We start from the raw sequence: 12,815 nt of genomic DNA, 5'->3' as shown, positions 1-12,815 counted from the left end.
TCCGCACCGTACCGTTCTGCTTAAATACACATTCATGTGACTGGACTCGGACATCCTCTCGTTCCTCCTTCCAGTTCATCATGACGATTCACCATATAGGTAGACCCTCCGAGTCCTTCAAGCCAACTTCAAGTGATCTAACAAATAGCACAGTCTTATACAAGTTCAAGCCTGAAGCGACCCCTGAACAACGTCAGAGCGTGAAGGATTCTGTCAGTACCCTTCCGTCCCAGATACCCGCGATACAGGGCCTCGTCACTGGCGAATCAGTCTTCAACCCTCTTGGACATGGCTATGATGATGGTACGTCATTTCTTGTCAGCATCTGCAAACCGAGTGGTTGACAGGCGCCCTTTAGGGGTTATTTTTCTATTTGAGAGCGTAGCCAAGTTGAACGAGTATCGACCACACAAGGCACATATCGATTACCAGGCGTTGACGGCGCCTTATATTGAGGGTAGGTTATGTTGCTGTTCAAATATTGCTTGAACTGAATAGAGAGCAGACAAACTCATTTTTGATATTGAGACAGCTTAGAGGGGCAAACTACGTAGCTGTTCTACTTACATGTAGATGGTTAAATCCACTGCAAATATCAATTATCATGCGCATCTGCTCAGAGCTGAACACTAGGAAATTGACCTAGGTTGGTCCTTTGGGTTGCGAGTGTTTCTTGTGTGGAGAAGTACGTGTGTGAGATTTCGCCACATCCATCCAATTCGTTATCATGCACTGACATGCAGTGCACCGTGTCGCACATAAATAGAGAATGCTCACGAATCCAAATTGGCGTATCATACGTCCGAGGTTTTGAGCAACCATTCACTTCCCGGTTCCATCTGAGTCCATGATGGCCATCTACAATATAGGTGACTTTCCATTGGAACCCCCTCACCTTACTCCGAGTCGGGATTGACACAGCCAGCGCAGTCCTGTACAAGTTCAAGTCAGAGGCGACCCCCGAGCAAAGAGAGTATGTGAAGGCACTTATCAAGGAGCTTCCGTCAAGGATATCCGCGCTTCAGAGCGTTGTCACCGGAGAGAAGATCCTCAACCCCCTCGACCATGGCTATGACATGGGTGGGTTGTTTCACAGAAGCTCAAGACTTGTTATCCGACGTACTCTAGGGGCGATTTTTTTGTTTGACAGTAAAGAGAAACTGGATGAATTCCGCCCGCATAGGGCGCATACTGATTACCGGGCCCTCTCCGCTCCGTACCTTGAAGGTGCGTATATCAATATTGTCAACAAACTAGATCACATAGTGGAAGAACTCCCAGACAAGATGGTCTTCGACATGGAGACAGCTTGAAAAACAATGGAACCTTAAAAACATATGTTGGGAGTGCGCGTAATATATATACATTGTTGATTATTTATGTGAAATGAGTCCGTGAAAGCGATGGTGCGAAGAAAGTTCAGTCATAGATCTGGAGAGGCAGCATCCTGGCAACTATGAACAACAAGCAAGAAATACGACATTTGATTCAACATACCTGTCTGCGTTGAACACGAAGTTCCCTGCATTATCCTCTACTTCCAAGAATCGCGTGGGATACACAACTTCGAGAATATAAGAAGTCGATGATAAAGGAGGGAATGGATGGCACTCACCAAGGTGCCCACGGACATCTTTCAACAGCTCCTCCATTTCATCTCGCTCCTGCTTGGTGAAAGGCTCTACCCCATTCACAGGTTTTCGGCCACGAATATCCTTGTCTAGGGGGTGAGAACCTCTGGGGGCGCCGTCGCTCCCGTCGTTGGTATGAAAGGTCTCGCGGCTCTCCTCAGCAGCATTCGCCAATCCTCCCTTTTGATATGGCCCATCCTCGTGCGCCGTCTCTGAGGGTACTCGTGATGCTGGGTCGCACGAATGGCTACCCGTTGCCTATGGTATAAGAGTATTCTAAAGACACGTAACGGAGAGAAGATTCAATTGTACGAACCGGCTTAGAATAGCGTTCGTGGTGACTGACAAATTCTTTGTATTGCTTCCACGTTGTAATGAGGTCGTCAGGGACAGCGTGAAAAACTTTGCGATAAATCTCAGTCTGCGAAAAAGAATAAGAACATTCACCAAAAAAAACAGCAAAGATAGCATACATTATGCACAGCGCAAGCCTTCCATACGTTCTTCCAAAATGCATCAGATATCGGGTCCTCGAAACCCTCTGGATCTACATGGGGAGCGGGGGTCGGCACAACCCACGTTTTATTGCTGGCCTTGCTAGCGAGATGCTTCCTGGGCAGGGCCCTTGTTCCAGGAGCAGTCTTCTCAAGCTCGTCCGGGTCATTGACTCCCGACTCCACATGAAGTGGTTCGTTATAGGTCTGCGGGTTCCTTGACGCAAGCGCCGGAGCACCGTTTGCTTCTCCATCAGCTGTGCGCTTCTCGACGGGGTCAGAGTTTTCGCCCAGCCGATGTTCTATCTTGTCTTTCAAAGGAGGGTTCTCAGCCTGCGAAGCCGGAGGCAGGCGTTCTTGAACAACTGTCTCTTCCACAGTAGGGACCATCGTGCTGGAGAACCCTGGCGCCTTGGTGCCTTCACGGCTGTGTGTCAATCGCTCCTCCTCCAGGGATCCATCTTGCTCCGGATTGCTTGGCTCGTGGGGTTCTGCCTTCCCAGTAGGTTTCTTGAGGTGCCGGGAAGTACTCGAAGCAATTGCGTCGCCACCTTAATCGAAGGTCAGTCTGTCAAGTCTTCGAGACTGCGATGAACACGAACCGTGTTTGATACCGTCGCCTGCGGTGTGGAGCATATTCCGCATAGAAGCATGCTTGACCTGAGTAACGTCGCGATCACCATGCTCTTGCTCCAATTCTGGGTCCCACACCTCTTGTTCCTGGTCAGGTTTCGTATCTTCGTGGGGCATAGGGTCATGTTCAGTCATGGCGTCGACATCCACGCCAAGATGCTCTCGCATCAGCCGCATTCGCAAAGTGTGTGCAAATCGCCCGACTTTGAACGGGTTTCCTGCCATCGTCCTGGTGTATCAACGCCATCAGAAACCTGTAAGGCATGACTGAGAAAGTCATACCCATCAATCAGGTCAGTGTCTCTAATGACTGCAGCAACTTCCGAGTCTCGTTCGCCACGTTGGGAACGCTCATTGATGTTTGCGCTGCCAATGATCGCCAGACGGTCATCCACGATACAAACCTGATGAGATCGATGGATCTGAGCATTCAGCTTCAAATATTAAATCAGCATGTATACCTTGCCATGGATATATACCTATAGCGTGGTTAGGTGGTTCGAAAGCACAAGCCTAGACACTTACTATCTCCGTAGCCAATACACCGTTCCGCATTTTGGCCCAGTTTCTCAGCGAAAACACAGAGATATAGTCATCGGGCTAATCAACCAGCGATAAGCACAGCGGTCCCGTTGGTAAAACTCATCCACGCACATCTATACCCTCTTTACGAAGTCGAGCAAATATTGAGTTGGGCCCACGGCAGATAGTGCGGTTCTGACACTCGACGATGATTCGAATCTGACACATCAATTCAGTGCAAGATTTCAGAAAAGATCTTTCCCGACTAACTGCGCTGGCGTCGCTGTGATCAATGGGAAGGGGGAAGCCAGGGAGAAGGGGAATGACGATGCAACATTTCCACGGAGTGCGCTCGCGATGTGCGCGGGTGATCCGGTCTACCAAAGCATCGCCAATCCGATTCTCAATCTTGACATCATTCACGACGGTCCTACGAGACAAATCAGCAAGCAGTGATGGCTGAGCAGAGAGTGCTTACGAAGTTATGAAGAATTGATTCTCAATGTACACAAAGTGCTCTGACAACTCGATAGCTAAAGATTGTGTTAGCAACCCCTCGTGTGCAAGCCATGGTGCCTGACCTTTCAAGTATGCATTCTGAATCGAATGTTCAGTTCGATTGGGAGTACCGAGCGACCAAGGACCGGCTGATCTGCAAATTTGCATCTCACATGTGCCTGTCAGACCCATCGCGGCAAGTTCTCCGGGTTTGTACTCGGGCGGAGGTAGCAGGAAAGGCATGTTTCGAGAATGGTTCTAACATGAGTTAGCCAATAGCAGGAGATCTATCAGGCGACAAACACACTTTCAACCGGAGTAAATAATTCCATCTGTAGCTCGGTAAGTCAACAATGTCCTTTGCGTGAATAAATGCGGGAACAAACCTTTCGACAAAGTGTCGAGCCATATCGCGAGCAGGCTGGCCCACGACTTGCATGCCTACGTCATGCCTTAAAGGACAAGTTATGAATGTTAATGTTTCCCTCAAACAAAAAACATCGTACCAAGGCATCCGGGGCACCTTCGTCCTGTCATACATGTCCTCCAAGGGTTTATTTAGCGCATGAAAATCAAGGACCCGTGGGTTACTGTAGTCTTTGCCTGGGATGCATGGTTAGCCAGTTCTCTAACCGTATGGTTAAAACATACCTGGCCAGATTTCAATCTTTTCTGCCGACAACTCCGGGTCATCGACGATGACATGCTGTGGCGTATCCCATCTTTAGACCATTGTTGAGTGATATGAAAGCTGGTCGACGTCTGAATTGACTTCGCACCTTCCGAAACATAGGTCAATCCCTCCCATGAATGCGATAGTTTCGTCAATAACGCAGAGCTTCTCATGCTGTTATGGATATATCAGTGGTATCCGCGTTCTTGGGTAGGAAACCCTTACGTGCGCCCAGTAGAATGTACCAGTTTGGAAGTGTGAAGGGGAACGTTGAACCATGATGTTCGGGTGTAGTGACACGAGACGTTGCTTCGCGTAGCTTTATAGTAGGGTAAGTCCACAAGATCTACGACACGCTTGCTAGTCCTTACTTGCTATCTGTGGGGGTAGTTCGGTTCGATACTTCCTGGCTAGAAGTAGATCAGCAACACTAGGTACTGACATTCGAAAAGTTCTTACTATAGAATTATGTGGATTTTGACGCCTTCCTTGGCCTTTCTTTCAAGGAGGTGATCCAAGCGATACTTGAGCTTATTAGGACGCCTCAGTTGCAGCTCTGCACTGCATAAATAAGGTGACCGCCATGGTGAGCTATGAACGTACCGGGGGACAGCCACCAGTCGTGAATATAGATAGTCTCTTGCGCCATAAGTATAGCCCGGGACAAATTCCACATGTAGTCGCGCTGTTCCTCGTTGTCAATGCCAGATGATATGGAGAAAGGGAGACACAAACTCCATCGACAAGCCACTGAGCAGCGACGTTCAATCGCACTGGGGCGAAACTGTCGAAGCGATTTTTTGCGACGAAAGGGGTCGTAGCAGCAGCCTTTTCTAGGGCGGTAATCCATTGCAACATTTGACGCTAAGCCCGCGAGCATACCTCGTCAGTAATGTATAGTCACTAGATTTGAGGAACCGACCTCATTTCTTGCAAACAATTTCAACCGCATTTGCGAATTCTCAACATAGAACGTATGCTTTGAGACATCATCCGACCGTTTCTTCCTCTTCCTCTTCTCCTGCTCGTTTGTCTCCGCTTGGGTCTCTCTGCCCTCCACGGCAGAGCTGCCCTTCAGAGGATTCACGTGCGTAGACGGATCCAACATCGGTGTCGCAGGGCGAGATGATACGGAGCTGCCAGAACTGATTGTATCTGTGCTCGTATGCCCCACTCCAGTGGCAACATCGCCATTGCCCTGTACCTCACTACCCGTATTGGCTGCAATATTTGGCGATGACCTATTAGCAAATCGAAGGGCCCGCGACAGGCGACTTTTGATGCTATCTATTGCAGAGAGACAGTCAACCTCGGCCTGTGGGTACTGCGTCTGAGTCTGGGTCTGAGTCTGTGACTGCGTCTGCGCCTGCGCCTGTGTCTCGTTGACGCCAATAAGGAATTCACGGTCCTCTGGTTCTGGGCGCAAGAGGTGCAAACCCTTGCGATAGTACCGCGTGGGCCGAATGATCTTGAAATCTGTATCAAAAAGGAAGACGTCCCAAATTACGATCTAAGTCATGCATATTAGTAGCAGAAAGATTGACAGTGAGTTGACGCTTGGCTTGCCTCTCCTGGGTCCTCTACGACTACAATATAACTTTCGCGAACGGCACACCACCGAGCCTCCTTCCGCTCGCGCCAACGTGCTGACTTTCGCCCAAACTCAGGGCCATTTCCTTCTGTAGAAATACGCAGGTATCCAGCTTTATATTGTGCGCCGCCAGACTGAGCAAGAGTGATGAATAACGCGCTTATCTCAAGGAAGCCTGCGATTCGGTTTGAGGTTGGGTGAAACATCTAAAAGTGCTGTTTGTGAAGGGTAATCGCGACATATGAGGACAGACGAACAACAGCGCGTATAAGCTTAATCAGGTAGTCCTCTAGCGCTTCTCGTTGCAAACGAGCGAAATCAGTTTGCTTGACATGACGCCCGCCGGATTCCTTCTTCAAGAATTTAAAGTAAGGAAGGCCTGTACAACAGCTTAGTACTTGCAAATATCGACAAGTGTGCAACTCTTACTAGTTCGAGGAAACTCCGGCAATGCATCCTTTTGACTGCTGAATGCATTGGCCACAGCGTAATGCGTATGCATGGAAATGAAATCACGAAGCTGCCTGTAGACCACCCAACGCACTGCGCCGTTGGCATATTCACACTCGATACGAAACACAGCTTTATGCGCTTGCATGGGATGTAGACTGTCACTAATCCGTATGCGCAGACGATGAAGGAGGACAGGGATGCGCCGGTGTCCTTTCTCGTCATGTTCGAACCACAGATGCAGCATCAATGTCGACAAACCGCCCGTAATAAGCTCGTCCGTGATATTTACCTCATGCGAGGTAACCACAGAATGTGGTGCAGGACCGACAGATTGCCCTGTGCGAATGACAGAAGGTAAGAGACCACGTAATTTGCTCCATTTTGCGGATGTTCCTGGCTTCTTGGTCTCTACTCGGGGAGGGTGAGATTGAGAGCGCTGGAGGTCCCGAGGAGGAGGATCAGTGGGCTTGCGAGTGGGTCCTATTGTTTGATGGCGAGACATGGGTTTCCGCTCTACCTTCTCTTCTTCCTCTTCAATTATTGTGTTAGAAGGTTCCGGAAATATTGAATTCGGCTTCTCCTCTATTGGGGAATCGTGGGACCGATCGAACAGCTTGCTCTCTCTTGCTTTGCCCTTCTTATCTACGGTCGCTTTTCCCAGGGAAGGGCTAAGCTCGAACGCACCGCGGAAGCTTGATGAACTTGAATTATGTTGAAACGAGGTTCTTCCATGATCTCCCAAATCATTTTCAAAGGCGTCGGTGTATTCCTGCTGGCCATTGACAAACATTTGACGGGGGATGGATGAAGAACTAGGGTGGGAGAAGCTGAAAGACAAGGAGCGCGGTGGTCCTGTACGGTTTGAGGGTGTGTCAGGGAGAGCAGTCCTCGGTGTCCTGAGCGGAGAACTGGGAGGTGAAATTGGGGCTGGTGATTCAACGCGGCTCATGTGCTGGTCTATCGAAGTCCGTGAGTCAACGTTACCGGTGTCATCGTGTTTGCCATGTCCCGACGAATTGGCAGAGTTCCCTTCTGCGTCCTGTTCATGGCTAGCGGTGATTGCAGCGTTGACCAAGTCTGCAAATCCCATTGCAAAGTCGCAATATATGCAGATGGAGAAGTTTTAAGTCTGCAACAGCGACTCCACCGCTTGCTCGATTTTATAGCCTATAATTATGTGATTGGCAATTGCGGAGTTGACGCGAGTAGCTCGAGGAAGACAGCGAGAAATTCGATACGACTAGACGGAGACGTGACCAGTGTCCAAGACTTTGCTAGCCGTAGGATTGCAGCGCTTACTGTCACGGTTCTCAGCAATCCACCGTGACTAGGTCAACTGCCTCGTGGCTTGTCAATGAAAGAGGAAGACACGAACAGACGCTCATAATTGTTGACGTAATGGATCGATTTAGTGTCTTTTTATAGTTCACTTGTCAAGCTATAATTAGCTACGGAGCATTGCTCGCGGCGTACGTATGCGTAGTACTTACCTACTACTTTATAGGATCTCCAACTTGAAGTCCGCGCACACCCGGGCCTGGGGCCTGAGGCCTGAGTGTTGGCAGCTGGAGGCAGTTGGCGAACGTTAACTCTGAACATCCATCAGTGAACTGGTGAAAGACAGTCAAAGACTCGTGGATTCGTTGATGGGCTTGGCTGAGGGACAGGTGCACTGATTAACAATGTTGATCTTCAAGATCTGGCAAACCAATCGTTCTTCCTGGTGCTCAATTAACTATCAACTCCTGCTTCTACGTTCACGGTTGACGATTGGACTCAGTCTATGATTGCCACATGATAGGACCGCCTTTCTTGACTACAATGAAGTTCAACGGTAGCTCCCCCTGGAATTGTTTGACTTTCTACCGTGGTAGACTGAGTCGAGAGTTCATCTTAAAGACCATAGGGTCCCATCCAAGAGTTTGGTGTTCAGCTCGATGATTTCGGATTGCCGTTTTGTAATTGCGCACCGTCTTGAAGAAGCCCTCTTTGTCCTTGAGCCCTTTCTCAAGGAGCTCAGTGTCTGCAAGTTCCTCCATGTTCTCATCTCGACAACCCATCATGATTCCTCCTTCCGGAGAAATGGAACCGTTTCTGCACCCCACACTTGGAATGTACATCCTCAGAGGCTGGAGAGCAGCCTGCATGACCACTCCCGACCACGATGCAATCGTATTGTGTGGGCATTAGATGATTTCAGTTCAGACAATAAGGAGCGCCCTAGCCCAGCGTGAGCTTCATTTCAGTCGCGCTCTTCAGATAGTTGGACTATGATGGCACCACAGTCCGGCCAGCCAGCGGACCCGGCCACGGAGCACGGCGCAGGTATTCAAAATACAGACGAACAAAAGCTTCGGAGAATGGAGCGATCCCATCGGATTGCAAATGCCAAATATAAGTATTACATCTATACCCTGTTCGCCTGCTGCAGGACTATACTTATTGTACACGACATGTCGGATGGAACAATAATACACGATGACCCAAAGAAATCAGCTCCGCAAGGCCATAAGGCAACCCGACCCACAACATTCTACACCCTGGAAGGATTCACAGCCAAGTACCCACCATCAATGACCAATTCCTGCCCATTCATGTAACCCGCAGCAGGCGATGCAAGGTACACGGCGGTGCCTGCCATCTCAGCAGCGCTGTTACAATTCTCCGTCAGTGAATGCGCTGGTCCACGAATCAAGCTTCACTCACGTCCCCGGCCTCTTCGCTGGTACAGACACCACTGGCATACCGACCGAATCAGTTGCTGCTCGTCCGGTGATCGCGTCGTGTGTCATCTCGCTTTCATACACGCCTGGCGCGATAGCATTTACTCGGACATTGATTCCTTTGAGAGCAAATTCCGTCGAAAGCATCCTGGTGAGGTGAGACCCAGCAGCTTTTGAGCTGTTGTAGCAGAACTTGTCCACCAAAGTCAGTGATAGTAAACGACCGCAGGTGTGACTTTGCTCACGTGTCTCTGTGCAACCTTTATGAGCCCGCTGATACTTGTGATGTTGATGACGCTTGAAGAGAACCCCTCTTTATCGTGATCCTTGGAGCCCTTGTCGAGCAGATCCAAAAACGCAATGGTCACAAAGTAGATCGAAGAAGTGTTAATCGCGAAAAGGGAGTTCCATTCTTCGAACGATTCATTGTTGAAGAGGTATTCACTTATTGGTCCGGCCTCCTTCTGAGCAGTCGGCGATGGTTGATTAAATTCATCAGAGACAGGACCACATTGGCCAGCACTTTGTTCGATCATGATGAGTCACAAAACAATAGGGAGAGTAGATGTCATACTTGTTCACGAGAATGTGTAGCTTTCCCTCTGCTTGGGATATTCTCGTTACACCAGCTTTGATGCTGTCCTTTTTAGTTACATCCATCTCATGCCTATGGATTGCGCCCGATCAGTCCGCACGAAACGAGTAGAAACAATGAATCTTACGAGATCATAGGCCCCATGTCGTCTCCCTTAGTTGCATTCCACTCCGCGACAACGGCATCAAGAACCTCCTTTCGTCGGCCGGTGATGTAAACCTTGGCCCCGTTAGCAGCGAGGCCACGTGCAATGTTAAGGCCAATGCCTGTGCCACCACCAGTCACTAGTGCGACCAGGCCATTGAGATCGAAGAGCTTTTTCAGCACAAAATTATCAGGCGTAGACATGGTAATATGAGCAACGAGAGAAGCAGGCTGGAAGAAACAAGCGAGAGATTCAGTCTGAGTGGAAAGAGCTCTAGTATCACAGTAAGTACCTGCAAGAGAAAAACGCGAGACTACGTAGAAGTTAGTAGGGTTGATTGAGTATGGTAGTGAATGTATTTCTCACCTCAGTCTTATATTAGCGCGCTGCACCGGTGATGTAAAATATGGGCGTGCTATTGTACGTGTGCGGTTGTAAGTGGGCATGAAAATGAGCGGGTGATGTGTCAAAGCGAAACCTGCACGTTCAAGCGTCGGATCATCCAAGGGCCAATACATGGTGAGATAAATAACCTTTCGGGTGATCATGCGGCCCAAGTTGAAGAGACATGGATTAGTCAAAGGGAGACTAGCATGCCATGAATTATCCTTGGACAACACATGTTACTGGTGAGAGACGTACTAGGAGACGTAAGTTATTAACATTTCGGGTGACATGCATTCGGATCATGTTGGAGAGAATGGACGGGCCGGGTCGACCGAACATAGTTTCAGTAGCGTTGGACATGCGTTTTCTTGAAAGACTAGCGAAATGATTGGGTCCGTGGTTGGTCCGTGGCAGACTCTAGTTGCTGTAGGTCCGCGGTGCCATCCAGATAAGACAAAAGGCGTGTGTTGGCAACGAGACTGTGTAAATCCCAATCAGGAATCATAGATGTGTGGCAGAAGTCCATTGCTGCAGAAATTAAACAGGTCTTGTATTCAGTTCACCGAATTTGACTCACGTGTGGATCCTATAGGAATGATATGTGGGATCTCGTCTACTATTGCAAAGAAGGGAGAAAAGGTATATTCCTCATTATATCCACGCTTCATCATGCAGTGGCAAATCTCCACTGAGGTGTTACAAGTGAACAAGATCCATTTCAACACCATCTACTTCCAAACTGTGAAGTTCTCTGAAATGTTTCGCGAGGGCAGGAATGGAAGAATGATCTGCCCAGCGGCCCACCATCGTCAGAACCTTGGTGCTGGTTGGTATTGTGACATGAAAAAGGCTCAGAGCAGCTCTGAGCCCGGGAAATGGCGCTGGCTTCCACCAGCGTCTGTTAGCGGGTTGAAAGCGAAAGTCAACCAGATGTAGTTCGAGAAGGCTGGGCACAGAAAGGCGGGACAAGAGCGATGTAAGCTCAGCAGGTATGTCGACATCCGATTCGTCGACGGCAAGAACGAGTCGCTCGAGCTGCAGAAGGTGAGTCTGTCCTGCGGGAAGGTCATCGTGGCGTAGGTACAAAACTTCTCCATCCAGCACTCGTCTCCTAAAACATATGCGAAGCTCGCGTAGTGTGCATGAAACTCGAATCATTCCTAGAACTTCATCCACGGCGGTTGGCCCAGCTGTGAACCCGTGATGAGTATAGTCGAGATATGTGAGGCGTCCATAAAGCTCTGGAAGCCAGGTCAGACGAATGCCATCAAGCGTGACGCTATGCAGCCGAGGTGCAACGCCTGCGAAAAGAGCAAACTCCTTTGTGTCATCATTTGCTGGAAAACACAGAGTAAGTTCCTCCAGTTGCATCGCGTGCACAAATGGAGGAAAAGGATGTCTGCCCATGTCGTCATCACGTTGCTCTTGACGGCATATAGGGCCGAGAGCAGTGTTCCATAAGAACGGCGAGTAAGTTGAAAACCGCAGCTCCAATGAGCGCGCTCTGGATATGTGTGGGACAAGAAGATGCAGCTGCTGGGCTAACGCATCCATATCGGGAAAATGGTGCTGCAAAGGTGTAATTGCAACGTCGAGGGAACACCCACGGGCGCGGGCTATGCGTTCCTTCCACAGACGCAATCCATGAGAACCAAACGAAAGACGCCGCCAGAGGGTATGCGTGTGTATAGCAAGCATCCTCCATGGATGACAGACATGCGAGATGGTGATAAGGAATAGGGCATCGTCAAACGACCCCAGCTCAAAGATACAAATGAGAAGCTCGGGAGGGAGTGTGTGAATGGGATGATGTTGGAGGTTGGAAATTGGACTACGGTAGAGAGAAAACGTCAGAGAAGGGCGAAAGATGTCAGGAGAGTTTGCTGTTGAAGATGATGGTGAGGGGGGACGAAAATCGGCGCGATCGACTAGGAACGAGCTGCAGGATATTAATTGTGGGAAACGCCTAGTGATGACACGCAGAAGAGTAAACTCACTGCAGAGGGTGAACCTTTTCCTGGATTGCGTTCGTGAATGACGGCGTGAGGGTTAACTCGCGACGACGAGATCGTCTGAGTATTGATGGCATTCTTCGTGGTCGGGGCGAAGCACCCTAGCGAAGCTACTCTTTTATGGATCCAAATCATGTAACCCTGCGACACAGGGGCTCATCAAACCCGACATAGCTCCGGTTCCAATCGGTCCCGACCATGAAAGCAAAGAGTAGCCCGCTGGGACAAAAGAAAATCCCAACGGCGGCAGAATTGCTGTGTCCCATCCTGGCAGTGCAAAGATATGGAAACCTTACCGCGGACAACAAAACACGGGTTTCAACGGCGGGTCTTGCCACTGCTTTTTGTGGATAGAATGGGTCTAAGTAGTAGCGTCACTCACTCATAAAGATGGGAGTCTCAGCAACAATAGGACGTACCAACTGAGGACACCAAGTTCAAGGCCTATCCATCGTCGG

The 12,815-nt window shown here is 49.4% G+C and overlaps 4 protein-coding genes across 4 annotated transcripts; 1 reads left to right on the top strand and 3 right to left on the bottom strand.

The window, feature by feature from the left end:
- The first annotated feature begins 52 nt into the window (after positions 1-52).
- DEU56DRAFT_850156 (stress responsive A/B barrel domain-containing protein) lies at positions 53-626 on the top strand. The gene is made up of 4 exons (XM_041355176.1): positions 53-99; positions 154-303; positions 359-457; positions 506-626. The coding sequence occupies exons 1-4, from the start codon at positions 81-83 to the stop codon at positions 535-537; spliced, it is 300 nt and encodes a 99-aa protein (XP_041213130.1). The 5' UTR covers positions 53-80; the 3' UTR covers positions 538-626.
- A 529-nt stretch (positions 627-1,155) lies between these two features.
- DEU56DRAFT_777436 (phospholipase D) lies at positions 1,156-7,852 on the bottom strand. Its single transcript, XM_041351769.1, has 28 exons — positions 6,472-7,852; positions 6,300-6,421; positions 6,018-6,248; positions 5,374-5,961; positions 5,187-5,315; positions 5,055-5,136; positions 4,911-5,007; positions 4,823-4,861; positions 4,677-4,770; positions 4,558-4,625; positions 4,430-4,500; positions 4,285-4,381; positions 4,165-4,230; positions 4,086-4,110; positions 3,862-4,036; positions 3,759-3,813; positions 3,551-3,710; positions 3,413-3,499; positions 3,284-3,358; positions 3,220-3,237; positions 3,041-3,162; positions 2,728-2,987; positions 2,105-2,676; positions 1,948-2,052; positions 1,616-1,889; positions 1,498-1,564; positions 1,282-1,447; positions 1,156-1,227 (listed from the first exon to the last, which is right to left on the bottom strand). The coding sequence occupies exons 1-27, from the start codon at positions 7,583-7,585 to the stop codon at positions 1,420-1,422; spliced, it is 4,821 nt and encodes a 1,606-aa protein (XP_041213129.1). The 5' UTR covers positions 7,586-7,852; the 3' UTR covers positions 1,156-1,227; positions 1,282-1,419.
- Positions 7,853-8,846: 994 nt separating this feature from the next.
- DEU56DRAFT_777432 (uncharacterized protein) lies at positions 8,847-10,623 on the bottom strand. The gene is made up of 6 exons (XM_041351768.1): positions 10,325-10,623; positions 9,941-10,209; positions 9,793-9,885; positions 9,464-9,740; positions 9,202-9,410; positions 8,847-9,146 (listed from the first exon to the last, which is right to left on the bottom strand). The coding sequence occupies exons 2-6, from the start codon at positions 10,159-10,161 to the stop codon at positions 9,029-9,031; spliced, it is 918 nt and encodes a 305-aa protein (XP_041213128.1). The 5' UTR covers positions 10,162-10,209; positions 10,325-10,623; the 3' UTR covers positions 8,847-9,028.
- A 121-nt stretch (positions 10,624-10,744) lies between these two features.
- DEU56DRAFT_547541 (uncharacterized protein) lies at positions 10,745-12,617 on the bottom strand. Its single transcript, XM_041346740.1, has 2 exons — positions 12,343-12,617; positions 10,745-12,284 (listed from the first exon to the last, which is right to left on the bottom strand). The coding sequence occupies exons 1-2, from the start codon at positions 12,432-12,434 to the stop codon at positions 11,042-11,044; spliced, it is 1,335 nt and encodes a 444-aa protein (XP_041213127.1). The 5' UTR covers positions 12,435-12,617; the 3' UTR covers positions 10,745-11,041.
- Between the last annotated feature and the right edge of the window lie 198 nt (positions 12,618-12,815).

This window comes from Suillus clintonianus, assembly GCF_016758775.1.
Source record: "Suillus clintonianus strain FC179 chromosome Unknown DEU56scaffold_8, whole genome shotgun sequence".
NCBI classification, from domain to species: Eukaryota; Fungi; Basidiomycota; class Agaricomycetes; order Boletales; family Suillaceae; genus Suillus; species Suillus clintonianus.
This window is presented reverse-complemented; position numbering and strand designations above follow the sequence as displayed.

Excerpts from the sequence above, each read along its gene's own strand:
- DEU56DRAFT_547541 (XM_041346740.1), bottom strand. The coding sequence starts at position 12,434 with ATGCCATCAATACTCAGACGATCTCGTCGTCGCGAGTTAACCCTCACG. Across the intron at positions 12,285-12,342 it reads GAAAAGGTTCACCCTCTGCA|CTCGTTCCTAGTCGATCGCG; the intron begins GTGAGTTTACTC and ends AATATCCTGCAG.
- DEU56DRAFT_777432 (XM_041351768.1), bottom strand. The coding sequence starts at position 10,161 with ATGTCTACGCCTGATAATTTTGTGCTGAAAAAGCTCTTCGATCTCAAT. Across the intron at positions 9,886-9,940 it reads GACATGGGGCCTATGATCTC|GCATGAGATGGATGTAACTA; the intron begins GTAAGATTCATT and ends CGCAATCCATAG. Across the intron at positions 9,147-9,201 it reads CCAGCGAAGAGGCCGGGGAC|CGCTGCTGAGATGGCAGGCA; the intron begins GTGAGTGAAGCT and ends GAATTGTAACAG.
- DEU56DRAFT_777436 (XM_041351769.1), bottom strand. The coding sequence starts at position 7,585 with ATGGGATTTGCAGACTTGGTCAACGCTGCAATCACCGCTAGCCATGAA. Across the intron at positions 4,501-4,557 it reads ATTGACCTATGTTTCGGAAG|ATGGGATACGCCACAGCATG; the intron begins GTGCGAAGTCAA and ends AATGGTCTAAAG. Across the intron at positions 1,565-1,615 it reads AGATGTCCGTGGGCACCTTG|TTGTGTATCCCACGCGATTC; the intron begins GTGAGTGCCATC and ends ATATTCTCGAAG.
- DEU56DRAFT_850156 (XM_041355176.1), top strand. Across the intron at positions 304-358 it reads TGGACATGGCTATGATGATG|GGGTTATTTTTCTATTTGAG; the intron begins GTACGTCATTTC and ends GGCGCCCTTTAG. Across the intron at positions 458-505 it reads GACGGCGCCTTATATTGAGG|ACAAACTCATTTTTGATATT; the intron begins GTAGGTTATGTT and ends AATAGAGAGCAG.